The sequence below is a fragment of the Lycorma delicatula genome, chromosome 1 (assembly GCF_047948215.1).
Source record: "Lycorma delicatula isolate Av1 chromosome 1, ASM4794821v1, whole genome shotgun sequence".
Taxonomy (NCBI): domain Eukaryota; kingdom Metazoa; phylum Arthropoda; class Insecta; order Hemiptera; family Fulgoridae; genus Lycorma; species Lycorma delicatula.
Window position 1 is genome coordinate 200,072,498 of NC_134455.1, and position 15,636 is coordinate 200,088,133.

The window sequence follows — 15,636 nt, forward strand, 5'->3', positions numbered from 1 at the left end:
ATTTTATGTGACCAATTTTACTGCGAATGTGACTGCTGTGAACTCAAGTTTTATCAGTCTAGACAGTAGGATGATCCTCTTCCCTAAATTTCTGAATTTTTAAAATAAATTAAAATCTTTTCTCACTTAATTCGAAACACTTCTCAAGTGCCATATTGGCATACTTAAATGAGCAATTTTCAGAGCGATGGATTGGTCACGGCTGGCCAAACTCATAATCAGCAATATCACCTGATCTAATGTAGATTTTTACATATAGGATTGGATGAAAAGTATTGTGTACAAAAGATAAGTTCATAGAGTGAAGAGCTGGTTGCCCATATTACAAATGCCACCACACAAATTAATGTAAGTCATGCAGAATTGAGGAGAGCAATGCTAGCATCTGAAAACATGCAGCTAAATGTTTTGGAGTAGAAGGACAGATTATTAAAATTTACTGTGAACTTTAATAAACATATCAATTACATTTTTATTTTTTTAACACTGATGTTAATTTCATTCTCTGTAGTTGATAACATTCAAAAAATTTCATATGCTAAGTGTTAATAATAAAATCATATTTCATGAACTTGTATTTGTTTTTACAGGACAATTTTATATCAATTTTCACAGAATTAAATATTCTACAAATTTTGATAATAAATTTTATGCATTTATTGTCATTTAACAAAGTTTTTGTATTACAAACATAGAACTTTTCTGCTTTAAATCAGATATTACGAAAACTACTGGAGATATGGTTCTGGAACCTGTTTTATTCATCAGGTCAAAAACCATCAAGTTTACCCGCTTAATTTGGGTTCCAAGAATTTCAGTATGGTCTTATTTGACTATGCCCAGGAATCTGACCAAAATCTTTTGCTGGCAGTAACTTGCTAAAGAAGCATTTCCAGACTCATATTTATATGAATGTTTTACATTATTTTCACTAGTGGAATGGGCTCAGAAAGCACTAGTAACACTATGTGAATCATCCTATGTAGAGTGTATCATGAAGTTCTCCCAGGACTTTCATAACCTATTTTAGTCATTAAAACAATGAAAAAAATATATATATAAACATATGTCCTAAAATACTTTGTTTGTGAGTTACAACTAGTGAAATATTTTGCTCGTATTTCAGCTAGCCAGCCTGGCAAAATGAGGTCTTACAGAAATTTTTAGGATGTTAATTAAGAAGATTTATTAATGATTTCTTATGGTTTTTAATGTGAAAAATAAAATATAATAAGTTCCAGAACCATATCTACAGTAGTTTTTAAGAAATCTGGGATGAAAACCAATAAACTAGGGGGGAAAACCCATGTTTGATGTACAATAACTTTGTTAAATTTGTAATAGACACATAAAACATTTAAACAAAACTTTTAGAGATTCTAATTCTGAACAAAATGATGAAAGAAAAGTTAAATAAAACAAAAAAAATATTAGAATAGTTTGAATTTTACTTAGAACAATACACTACACCAAAGTTCATTATAAATACCAGTATATAATAAGTGTTCAAAAACGAGCTTGCCATTTTAATATATTTCTTGGCACACTTCTGAACTGCTTTTGTTGCTCTTTTTAATTCTTCAGGACTGTCCTTAAGTTACTCAGCCACATCCTTAATGCAGACAATTAATTCCTCACAAGAATATATTTTTGTTTTATATACAATATTTTTCATCCATCCCTAGTTGCAAAAATCTAAACGTGTTATATCAGGCATTTTTAGTAGCCAGAAATGTGGACCTTCACAATCAATCCATTTCTCAGGGAAATGATGATTTATAAAAACGACAAAAGTAGGGAGACATGCCATCATACTGGAATTATACTTTGCATCTCAATGCTAGAGGAACATCTTCAAGGAGTTACGGCAATTCTGTTTGAGGAAAGTGCAAGTAGAGCACAGCATTTAAGCAGCCAAATAAATGGTCCAAACAGCTGATTGTGAAGAAGGCTGCACCATACACTGAACCTAATCGGTGTTGACATTTCATTATGATTTACGTCTGTCTTTGAATGCTTATTGCATAAGTTGTTGACATGCCATATCGAGTGAAATTTACTTAGTCTGTAAACAAAACATACTTGTAGCATTGTCGATTTTCATTCCATCAGTTGCAGAACTCCAAGCAAAGCAGACCATCTTCTGGGTGTAGATGTTGAACTGGCTGTTTATCATAAAGATAAAACTTCATTTGTTTAAGTGTCCTCCAAAACGTGGAATGCGAAAACCCCAATCCACTTAGAAAGCAGTCATGTACAGACACCTTGACTGTGCTGAATTGCACCAATAACTGCATCAATAATAGCGTTGTGTTGGACAGATCGTTTGTAACTGGTACAAATACAGGTATGAAGAATGTGAAATGTTGTAATAATTTTTTTGGGATCCAGAATCCTGCTATTCAGAAACATATTTCAATTTCTACTGCAGAAGATGTAGCATTACCATTCCACACACCCAAAATGAATACCATATCAGCACATTCCTGTGTAGAAATAAGTAAGCCATTACTTTTATGACAAACTGATCACGTTCAAACTAAACTTCACAAAAAACCTTCGCTAAAGACAGCAAAGTTCACAGTACCTGATATACTTGTACAGAATGATTTAAACACTAATACAGTATTGTGTATTATTGATCAGCTCTTGTTATTTTATTGCCAACTTTGAAATAATAATTTTTCAAATAATTTATTGTGTTTCCGTCATTAATAAAAATATGATTATCAAAATAATTACAATTTATTTAATTATATTTTATAATTGTGTAATTTCCTGTTTTTTTTTTTTTAAATACTTTTAACAGCAATTTTTAATAGTAAATTTTATTTTTACAAATTTTTCACATTACAAAAAAAATTTGGTTTTTGTTTAAATTAAATAAGTACTTTTCTGACCGTTGTAGTAATGTACTTTTTTTTTAAAAATTCAATTTTTTTTAATTTTTCTTTTATCAACTTTATTCAACTTAGCCTATTTTGTTTTTCACCATTTTGTTCAGAATAAAATTCTTTACAAGTTTTCTTTAAAAGTTTTATGTGTTTATAACGCATTTAACAAAGTTATATTGTAAGTCAAACGTAAAAAACTGGGTTTTTTACCCCAATTTATTGGTTTTACCCCAGATTTCTCAAACAGTTCTGCAGATACAGTTCTGAGAGCTATTTTATTCAATTTTTCAGTCATAAACTATAAGAAATTAGCAATCACTAATCCTGCCCCTTAACATCCTAAAAATTTCAGTACGGGGTAGCTGAAATCCGTGCGAAATCTTTCACTAGCCGTACCTTGCAAACAAAGCATTTTACAACATATGTTTATATAATTTTTTCCATTATTTTCATGAGGAGAACAGGTTATGAAAGTCCCAGAAGAACTTCGTGACACACCCTCTACAAGAGCCATCTTATAAGTTTTTACAAAAACAATGAAAGAAAAATGATTTTTTGAAATAAATCGTTTTATTGTTTCTCAAACAATAAAATTTCACCTTTAAGATTTATACACTTTTGCAAGCGTTTGAACCAATTCTCGTAACATTTTTTCCATTCTGACATTGGTACCTCAAAAACATGGTTTTGGAAGAATTCAACAGCTTCTTGAGGTAATGAAAATCGCTGTCCACACAATTTTTGTTTGACACTCAGGAACAAAAAGAAGTCATTAGGTGATAAATTAGGTGAATATAGGCAATGAGACATTATTTCAATGTTTCCTTTGTCATATAATCAATTGCTTGATGTCCTGCGTAAGAGCATTGTCATAACGAAGAATAATGCGACACTTTAAGATGTTTTTCCTGATTTCACTGATGACTTCCGGCAAACAAATCGTTGTACACCATTCAGCATTAACTATTCTTTGATCTTTAAAGCAATAGTTGCTATATGTCCAGTATAACCGAAGAAATAAGTGATGATTTTCTTGGAAGTGCTTCACAAGCGAAACACATATGTTGGATTTGGTGGTATATATATCTAAGTTTTGTTTACTGTTACACTGTTGTATATAGATTTTGCATATCCTCGACCAAATTTTTTGAGCACTTCCTTATATCAACTGACATGAGTCTGTTTTGAGCTTCAGTCAAACTATTCGGAATCCATCAGGAATAGATCTTTTTCACAGATAAATGTTCAAGCAAAATTGAATGTAGTGTAGTCTTCAAAATGCCTAAGCATGTCTCTCTCTTTCTCTCTCATGGTCAGTCATAAGCCGATCCTCTTCAATCATGTTGCACACAGCATCAATGTTTTTTTGAAAACAACTGATTTTGGTCAACCTTCACAAAATTCATCGCTGAATCAACCACAACGAAATTCTCCAAACAAGACAATTGTAAATAGTCTTTTCTCATGGTAATTCATTACCAAAAGTTGAGTTGTTGTTGAGTTATGCCCTTACTAAAATCATAAAAAATCATCCAAAGAAAACCTTGACGTGAAATTTTTGTTTTTTCACTAAACTGTTTTTTTTAAACGCTCACTGTAAATAAACTACTCAGCCAATTTCTGAGCTGCTACTGTCTTAATAAAAAAAAAAGCCAAATTTTAAACAATAGTAATGTCACATCTCAATAGCGCCATCTAGTGGTGGTCATTTGTAAAAATTTAAAAGGCGACCTCCATTATGGATTTATTTGGCGCTTTTCCTGGCCACCTTCCTTTGCCGAAATGTTATAAGGACTTGTTTACAATAACTGAAATTCACCAAAACACCTCTGGGAATCCACTCTTCCAAAACCATCTATCGAAAAACAACATTGCCTTGACTTTATCCTGCTTTGACATTTATTCTTCACATATAAAGAAGTTGGGGGTTTTCAGTAAACTGACAGATATATAATCTGTGAATCAAACTGAAAAGTGCAGATTCAATCATAGATAATGCCTTCTTTTTTTTTAAAGACTGAGTCTGTTTTAATTTATTCTAAATGATTGATTATCTCTAAATCACTACGTCCAATTGACAAAAAGTACTTTAAAATTTGTTTCCATCAAGAATGAGACATCTTACAGTCTTTTAGATATTAAATACCAGCATTGAATGTTCAGAATCATTGTTTAAAATTTACAAAATGTTTAAACACTGACAATTTCTGTAATCATTTAAATATTTAGTCCACTGTAATTTTAAATACTTCAATATAACTTCCTCAATTTATTAAAAAGGTTCTGACTGAATGGTCATCTTGGTCTTTCATCATTTTCAACATTCTCTTGACGATCCTGTAATCCTACCTACCACTTAAAACACATGTGCATATAACAATACCAAGATACTGATCAAGGACAGTATTAACATATTTTGTTTCAACTCAGATGATGTAAGTGTATACCAAGAAGTACAATTCCGCTATTTAATAAACAAACAAAAAATACAGTATCTATATGCAGTGTGTGTGTGTCCAAACATAAACATACATAATTAACAAATAAACATGCTAGCAAAGTGAAAGTGAAACATGCTAACAAATGTTTTAAAATTACAGGAACCTTCAAGAATAAACTAATACACATTAGACATAAATGTTGTCTGACTCACACTTTTGTATTAAACTGAGATTATACTGTCACACAACAGACTATTAGCCCATTACATTTCTTAGTTTGTCTAGTCCTAATTCAGGTTTATCAATCAGTTTTATGAAAGTGTTGTTTAAACTAAATTTGTGAAATTTTAAACTGCTTTGCAAAGATTTCCGTTTGAATAAGTCATTACTTGCTCCAGCAAATAAAGTAATAAGAACTGTCATCTTATATTGAACTTAAATGTTTAATTTAAAATAATTATGAACATAAAGTTTTGGGTTATGTTAGACTAATACAATTTAAAATAATGCAAAAATTTGAACTATTAATATATTTTACCTATAAATTGTATTATAATTTTAACAATTACAATTTTAAATTAACTATCAGATAAAAGATTCACAAGCTTTATTTGCTAATGTGAACAAAGCAAACAACAGGCTATACAAATTTCCTCAGAAAACGTCCAAATTGAATAAATTTCAAATATTTTGAGTAACATAATACATTAACAGGAGATACAATTAAATCTTGTATGAAATTGTTCAGTTGAGTTAATGTTAATGTGGTTGAGTTAAAGGGAAAATACCAAATAAATAAACAAAAACAATAAATAAAAATGGCTGATGTAAGAGCATTAACCCTTTAGCATGATTATACATACAAATATGACAATGATAGCTGTCATGGTTACTTGATGTGACTGGTGTGCCATACTCATTGGTTATGCCTATTCATTGTACTAACAGGCAATATGTCATTTGGTTAAAACACTTTTTTCATTACTATTTTTTTTTCAAACCAAATAAGCAGTTCTTTAAATGTATCTGGATTCTTTATCTATAGAATAAGAAATTTTTTTTTATTTATTGATATATTAAACTATTTTGTTGATATTATTTTTTTGATTTTGACATGGCACTTTCAACATCAATTTAAAAATGAGGTTTAATTGTTTGTAGCTATCTTCATTTTCTAGTATAAATATTTCATTTTCATTTTCTAGTATAAATAAACCACTTTTACCATTAAAACTGTGCTTTACATTTTAAATGTTTTTATAAAAGATGATTTACACATAGAGATTTAATGATACTGTTTCATTTCACCAGTTGACAGTTTGGGGATAGGTATGATTGTTTATCTAACGAGAATATTTTACTTAAGCTTAGTTTCTATAATCTGATAGTATATTAGTGATAAGCTTGTTTAATTAAATTATGAGACCTCCTGGAAAGCTGTTTACAGATATAATTATTAATGAAAAATCTCATCTATGCAAAAAACGAAAGAATAATAATTAATTAATACTAGGAGATAACACAGTGAGAAAAACTACTATATTGAAAGATAAGCACAAAAATCCACTAAAACATTGTTCCCATAAATAAAAGGACAAGTCAAAAAGCAAAGTGAAATTCAAAAAATCAATATATTTATTTGTTCTTATATAAATGTTACATGCATTATTTTTCATCATAGTTCCTAGTTCTATGCACTTAGTCCATCTTTTAATAAACTTTTGAATTCCTTCCTGGAAGAAAGTTTTCAGTCTGGTGTGCAGAATATTTTTCACCACTTCTATTGCCTCTTCATCAGATCAATAAAGATTCCCTTGCAACTCTTCTTTTAATGGGCCAAAAAATGAAAATCATTTTGAGCCAGGTTCAGACTGTAAGGGGAGGGTGGTCCAGCAGCTCAAAACAGATATCTTGAAGATAAGGGACTGTTTTTTGACCATATGAGGTCAAGCGTTATCCTGAAGCAAAATCATGCCTTTAGAAAGTTTACATCTTTTGGATTTGACTTTCTGCTTCACTAAACACAGTAGGTCACAGTAGTTGTCACCATTTATTGATTGACTTTTAGGTGTGAAGTAAACCAAAAGTGAACCTCCCATATCCCATAATACCGTCATCAACATCTTTTCTGCAGACATCTGAGTTTTGAATTTTTTGCTGTGGGAGATGAAGGATGTTTCCACACTAAACTTTGTCGCTTACTCTTTGGTTCAAAGTGATGGACCCATGTCTCATCAAATGGTTATTATCCTCTTAAGAAATGAGTCTCCTTCATCTTCGTAATGTTTCAAAAGCTTCTGGGAAATTTTCAAACAATTCTCTTTGTGGATGACATGGAACTCATCAAGCACAAATTTTTCAAAATTTTAAAGAATCATGGATGATTGAAAATGCTGAGCCATGACTTATATCCAACTAACTTACAATGTCATCGACTGTAATTCATTGAATGTGATTCGAGAATCATTTGTTTAACCACTTCAATATTGTCGTTAGTCTCTTTAGTGGAAAACCTACCTTGCCACTGTTCATCACGGAGAGAAATCCTACCATTTTTAAAGCAATCAATTCATTCGTAGATCTTGCTTCCACTCAAACAACTCTCTCCATATTGCTGCTGCATTTGATAAAATATCTCTGCTAGTTTCACCCCTTCTGAACTGAGGAAACATCACTGCTCGCACTTCTTCCTTCCAATCAGACAAAGAAGCACTCATTTTAAACACAATCACAAATAGCTAACAATAAAACAATACTTTCAATGAATAGCTGATAGATGTTATGAATAACAGCAGAACAATCATTTCTGCCATACATGTGTTTGGGAGGGAAATCAAAATTTCCTTTACTTTTTGACTAATCCTTGTATAAACATATAAAAAATACTGTAATTATTATAAAATAAAAAATCATACAAATCATTGAAAAAACAACATAATAGTAGAAAAACATGAAATAAATATCAAAACTTGAAATGGTAAAAAAGGCCTTTAACTTATACCAAAAACTTTTGAAATGATAATTTGAAATTAATTCAAAATTAATTGAACTGTAAATCTCCACTGATTTACAGCATATAAATGTTATCTTAAATTCAGATTAGTCTTTAAAAAAAAATTCAGGCTTAAGAAAAGATATCAACTGCTCTATTTTAGATAACATCATAACTAAAATATCAAGGAAACAGGCAACCAGTATAATTAACCTTACCAGTAGTATTACTGTAATCCCAACTTTGATTAAGTAAAGCAAATAGTAGAGATAATCCAGATCGTACGGCAATTTCCAGTAATGCTTGTGACCCATTCATACTACCATCACCTACCACATCACAAGTTTCAGTACGAGAATCACTCTCAGTTACACTGCTTGGGATTTTTACCTTGAAAAGAAATTAATAGAAATCATTAAAATATGCAACTTACAAATAACCATTAATAATCACTTGAATAAGTATTAATTATTTAAGAAAAAATGCTACTACATTTTAGAGAAGTTTACAGAGAAAATATCAAGAGCACATGAACACATAATTACTGACCACATAAAATCATACCTCATTAAAGATTAGTCTAAAGTCATAGAGAGCAAAGCAAATATCATTGCGAAAAACAGATTAAGAAAAAAATTATGATCACTCTTTTTAAATATGTAATTAATACTGCATGCATATTGATCAGCATGTCAAAATATGGTTCATTTAAGGAAAAAAAAATTATTTACTATCTAAATATATGGAAATGTGATCTTACAAAATCCTATTAGAGCAATTCAGCTCCTCAATAGGTGGAGTTGCAGGAGGATTTTATTTATGGAGTCCACCTTGAAGTGGTGTGATCTGTGTGTATTATTTGGTCACCGAATGTGAAATTTTTAAATAATTTAAAATGCTTGTAAACTTCATGCTGTCTTGCATGTTGAATTCATGACTTTTAATATCTTTACTGCAATAATACCTTGAAAGTACCAATATATATGCCCTGTCATTCTATATTGGTCTTAGTAGTGCAGTCCAAGACACGCAGGCCTTACACACATGATTTGATTTCAGTGCCGTTTATCTTTTAACATTGGTAATTTTTGAACTGTTACTCAGGGCCATCTACGGAGCTGGCATAAAGAATTATTATACTTAAATATACAAGTATTCTGTGTGCCATACCACATTGACAATAGAATAATTTTTTACATATTTCTGGATATCTGTACTACACCCACATATTCACATTATTTTAAAAGAATATTTCTCCAGGAGCAACAATGGCAAACAACAGAAAAAAAGCTGTTGCCATATATTATTTTTACAACATACTTTACAAAATAAACTATGAGATTAATATTTCCATGTTTACTTCCATTATAAATTTTCAATAAAGTCATTTTTTATAAAAAAATTGGATAAGTAATACAGTTATTAGCATCTTTAAGGAACTCCTGAGTATAATTTGTGTACAAGTAACAATCAAATAACTTTCATTACATATTTTATATAACTGGTTAAAAAATCCTAAACATTCATTTTGTCATTAAATATATTACATAAAACTAATAATATTTCTAATTTTTAATTAATTTTATCAAACAGCAAAATATAGCAACATCAGTAGGTTTAAGAATATGAAAATAACTTAATATTGTTGGTTTATTAACTTAATTCAACATCTCAGTAAAATATAATCAAGGTACATTACAAAGATTTAACTGAAATATTTTTCCTTTAACAACTACATCAGAAAATACTTTAAAAGACTCTTTTTATTTGCCATTTAAAATCAATATGGCAGATTATCTGCACTACACCTCAACTGCCTTACACTTTAATAGAATTTATAAGTAATTCGATTTTTTATACCTTAGTGCTAATTTAAAGTGGCAACCCAACCTGTTAATTTGCTGTATGATGAATTTTATGTTCCACAGGTCATTAATTGAGAACAGATGAATATATCAACAATACTTGATACACCAAAAATTGTGGTCAATAATCAAAGTGGTACCAAAGATTTATACCAAAGTGGTAAATAACTATTAACCACTTCATCATAAAGTATAAGAGAAGTATCAAAAAACATATTTACAGAAAGTAAGTAGGTGTACTTCTGAATTATGCTAAATGCCAACAAAAAATGTGTGGATAAGCAAAATTTATACCACAATCTTTCCCTAAACAAACAAACAAAATCTTTTTTTGATAGAGACAATGTGTTCTTTGTTTTTCAATCAGACTGTTCTTCCTATAAGCACAATCATAATAGAAAAACAAGGAAATTTTATTATAAGTAGCTGATATTTTATTTTTGTGAGCAGAATACATCACAATTTTTTGTGAATAATTACAGAAAATTATTAATCTTCCCCTAAAAAAAACTAACTGGGCTAATCAAACTGTTCTGCTCATTAAATGTAATTTCAGCATTATATTTTAACAGACCTGATTAATGGATTCCAACCAATTAAGAAAAAGTAGTAGAAAATATAGTAACAGGAGGAATCCAGAAGGGAACTACAAGGAATCCTTTTTCTAAGGCTTTAAGTCCGTTTAACAATCGTTCTTTGTGACACGGCCCAACGACACATCTACAAAAGATGTTGTTCCATGAGAAGAATTACCGGGCCAGAGAATGAATTCATTGGAAAATGTAAGTACTCTGACGATAATTCTCATGCTTCAACATTTAAGGAATTTGGGTTTGGTGCTACAGATCAAGAGAATAGGAGTATAAATACTCCAGGAAAGACAAGTTGTGATCAGTTTTGAAGAGGGAGTACAAGCATATGAGTCCGATAAGACAGCATTATCTGTCAACGTGTAGTACTGCAGGGTGCAGGATAATGTTCGACATGACATCACAAGCATTCCATTGTGGACAGTGAGAGAACACAAGAGGTTTTTTGTGAGTAACTATAAACAATTAGTGAAAGGAGTAGATATAAAATCCATTCATAAAATACATAGTTTTATTTGTGAACAGCAAAGTTATGTGCAGAACTGAATGAACTTTAGACTAATCTTATCTTTGTAGTAATACAATACCATTTGTTAAAGATGTAAATATTAGTGGTCATTATAGTGTCTTTTGTAAATGGGACTGAATTCTGGTTTTTATGATCAACTATCTGTAAATAAATGCTGTCCTTACTTGAAATTCTATTTAGTATGTAATTTATTATTATTTATTATTATTATTATTATTATTATTATTATTATTGACATTTATTTTTATTATTATTATTGATTTTTCTTCTTTTATTTATGTTTTATACCATTAAACTAAAAACTAATAAATTGTAATTACATAAACATTTTTAAATTGTTAATCTCTCAATATCATGATCAAGCCACGAACAAGCAACAATATTATAAGCACATCAACATAATAATTGTCCAAGTAATCAACAAATGCAAACCTTTTCTGTTTTATGATATTTGCTTTTAAACGCATGAAGTATTCTTTGAAGAACTGTAATTCGCTGCCGCAATACAACAGAAAATGTTGATTCAGATCGCCAAGTACGTGCAAGTCGATACTGCATGACAAGTAGTCGTTCAATGTGTTTCTGAAGATCAAGTTCACATTCATTGTAACCAAGTCCAAAACTTTCTTCAAGTTTAAAAGTTTCCATAAACATTAACAACCTAACTGGAAATGGAACCAATTCCTGTAAAATAAAATCCACATACTATATAGTTTAAAAAAAAACACAGTTTCAACAGTTTTTATAAATATCAGTAATAAGAAAAAAATAAACAATGAGATAAACAGTACTGCAGACATACAACACTACTTCTGACTAATGCTCTAAGCTTAAAATATATAAAATTACATGATCAATCATTTACCAATCAGATAAATGATGTTATAAACTGGCTGTATAAAAAACACAGGTACTTCTGTACCAATACTTTTCATGTGCCATATTATTCATAACTAAAGTTTAAAATAGAGCAAATCATTGGCAAGAATAAATTAAATTTTTTTTTTTAATGTATTATGGGAGGGAAGTTTATCAGCTCAGAAAATTGTTGAATAAAGAAATCACACTTCCCAAATTTTGTTTTTAACATTTTCTAGTTAACTGTAACTAGTTTTCACTGCTCTCATCTACATAGTATTCAATGCCTAACAAATCCAAGATTTTTTAATTTTTTTTCTGTTCAGGCTGAATCAAACTAATAATTACTAAAAGGGCTACTGCCCCTGTTTAATGAACCATTTCTTAGCTTAGTCCATACATAATACTTTTTTTTAAATTCCCCAAAACCACTGTCCTACGGCATTAGGCAATTCACAGTCGTCTCAGGGCGTCATGGCAGTCATCACTGTCCCCCTCTGTCTTGACCTTCCCTTGGGCATCCTGTCAGGGTCTTTCCAGTATCATCAAGCCTGTGAACCTCCGCTTCTGGACAGCCAGCGTACCCCTCCACTGGAAACCTAAGCTACCCTTCCCGTCCCTAAACTATCAGCGCTGAATGTGCACTGTACACTCCCGAGGTTTCCCTGCAGCCCTCTCAAACCTTGAGGGTCCTCCCACTCTTGCATGTAGGTGGACCAGAGCACCCTAGGCAACTGGACTACCTCCCGGGCCTACACAGCAACCACAATTCATGCCCCTCTTTTTTTTCTTTTTTCCTTCCACACTTCTTTGTATCCTTCTACCTTATTCGCTCCATCGGGATTTTTGTCTACCATCAGGATTTATGTCGTTCTGGATGCCTCCACCCGAAAATCCTTCCTTCTCCTTTCCATGTATCATACATGCATCAATTATTTCTTAGCCATCCACATGTTACAACTTTTATATTATAATCTAACATCAATCGTATTTTTAAATTCCAATGCATGAAATTAACACATTAAATTCATAGGTTCTGTTAACGTTACTTGCATGTGAAGAAACATAACAATTTTCAAGGTGAAATTATATATACAAATCTGAAACTACTATCGGGATGTGTCACTGTCAGATGCCTCCACCCTAAAAGCCCTTCTTCCACCATTCCATGTATAATAATACATACAACGGCTACTTCTTAGCCTTGCACCTGTTACACATTTTATATTATAATCCACATCAACCTTATTTTTCAAAGTTCCAATGCAGAAATTTAACAAGTTAAATTCATAGACTCCATACACATCGCTCACGCATGAAAAAACAGTAAAATTTACAGGGACAAATATATATATATAAATCTTTAATCTTTGATCAGGGTTCATGTCGCTTTTGGATGCCTCTACCCAAAAAACCTCCATTTCATGAATAGACATCGGGTGCTTCTTATACTTACGCCTAGTAATAAATTTTATATTGAAATTAACCATCAATCATATTATTTTTGAAAAAATTTCAATGCATAAAGTTAACACATTAAATTCATAGACTCAATAAACATTACTCGCACATGCAAAAACATAATATTTTAGAATGACTAGATATATGTACAATCTTAATCTACTATCAGGATTTATGTCGCTGTCAGGTGCCTCCACCCGAAAAACTCTTTTTGTCCATCCATTGATAGAACATTGGCTACTTCTAAGCCTTGTACCTATTACACATTTTATATTATGATAACACAACAACAATAAAATTACACCTTAAATCCAAATTGTGCTGTATTGCGGCATTCTAAGTCTGGGTATGAACTGAACTGAGTTCATTAAGAGAACTAGGATTAAATTCTGTTGTTGTCAACAATATTTTTGGTGGTATGTTGTTAACTGCTTCAAATTTTGAGACATTTACTAGAAATTAACTCAATGAAAGTAGAACTAGGAGCGGGGTTCGTGCTTCCGTGAACTCGGTTATCTAGTTCAGAGGGCAACAATGTAGAACATTCAAGATGTCCGGACAAGGCCTATAGCAAAGGCAAAAACTGAGAATTAAAATCACCAATGTAAATGTCTACTGAGGCATTTACATCAGTGGCATCTCAACAAGGCCTGGCTTATTACTGTGAGATGTAAAAAGTTAGAGGGCAAAAGAATGACTCCCCTCATCCTTTTGCCTTGAAATTAACCCCCCCCCCCCCATTTATATCCCATCATGAGAGGATGTTGTGGCGACCAGAAGCATCACAAGGTGGGTGTCTTCCCTTATGGGGTTGGGATATATTGCAGCATTGCTGGCTCATCTTCGCTCAGATCCTTCTATTTCATAGCCAATTTAATCATACCCAATGTTTTGTTTCATTACTCATATAATTGATGACGTAGTTATGATTCCATTAATTCCATTCTTAGCCTTATCTCTAATACCTTAACCCTAACATAATATTGTAAACATAAAACCTAATCTATGCTGTGGGTACAGGACACCATACTACTGCAGACTGAAATTATCTCATTTTGATGTTGTCTTCCCATTCTCTTCCTGCTTCTTCCTTTATTCTCAAGATGCTGGCCACCAAGTTACCTACCGCTTCCCATTCCTTCTTCCTTTTAGTATATACATCACCATTGCCTCTGGTGTTAGGTCTTGTAGCCCTTATCTTCTATGCATGTCATCCCATCTGGTACTTGTGTAAAAGGTATGCTCCAGGAAATCAACTTGCCCACAATACAAGCATCTTGGGGTTTACCTCCTCTTGAATCTTTGAAACTGTGGAGGTAACTCACCATGTCTGGAGAGAAGCTGGGTCAAATAGTAATCTACTTCACCATGCTTCCTCCACACCAACAGCTCTATTCTTGAAACAAGCCTCTATATCAAGGCTCCTTTATCCACCCTGTTCCAAGCTGCTTGCCACTGATCCATCATCCACCATTTAGATTTTGATTTTGACATTCCCTCATATACTTTTGCCAGTCAAAGGTTTATCGGTGGCACCCTGGCTATCACTTCCACTGCATCTCCTGAAATCGTGCAATACACTGGTAGTTCTAGATTTTAATTGCTGCTCTTTTTCTGTGCTGCCAGCATCCTGACATCTCTTCCTTGAGAACATGTCCTTCCATGCTGGTATTGCATACAGCAAGGCAGAGGTCACCACCAAGAGAAACAATCGCAGTTTGTTTGCATGTGGTCCATTCCTTGTAATCATTCATTTTTCCAGATTGTCTACAACATTCTCAGCCCTTGTGACGACTTCTTTCAGGTGGGTATTTAAGAGACCCAACCTGTATAACCATACTCCAAGGTATTTTGCATTCCTGACAATGCAAGTACTTACCCTTGCATTGTCTACACAGATTGTCATCTCTTGAAGTCACCGCCTCCCAGGAATCAGGGTTGCCGCCGTTTTCTGTGGTGCCAAGCTCAGTCCCCGGTCTCTAAGCCAGCCACTTACTTACTTGTTA

General features: G+C 32.0%; 1 protein-coding gene across 4 annotated transcripts in view; it reads right to left on the reverse strand.

The window, feature by feature from the left end:
• The window catches only part of LOC142327390 (putative E3 ubiquitin-protein ligase HERC1), a 314,426-nt gene that overhangs the window by 293,876 nt on the left and 4,914 nt on the right, over positions 1–15,636 (reverse strand). For all 4 annotated transcript variants that reach the window (XM_075370430.1, XM_075370438.1, XM_075370422.1 and 1 more), the window contains exons 2-3: positions 11,744–11,995; positions 8,546–8,717 (exon numbers count right to left, since the gene is read on the reverse strand). In XM_075370430.1, the coding sequence (XP_075226545.1) occupies positions 8,546–8,717; positions 11,744–11,995 (424 nt within the window). The remainder of the gene's footprint in view (positions 1–8,545; positions 8,718–11,743; positions 11,996–15,636) is intronic.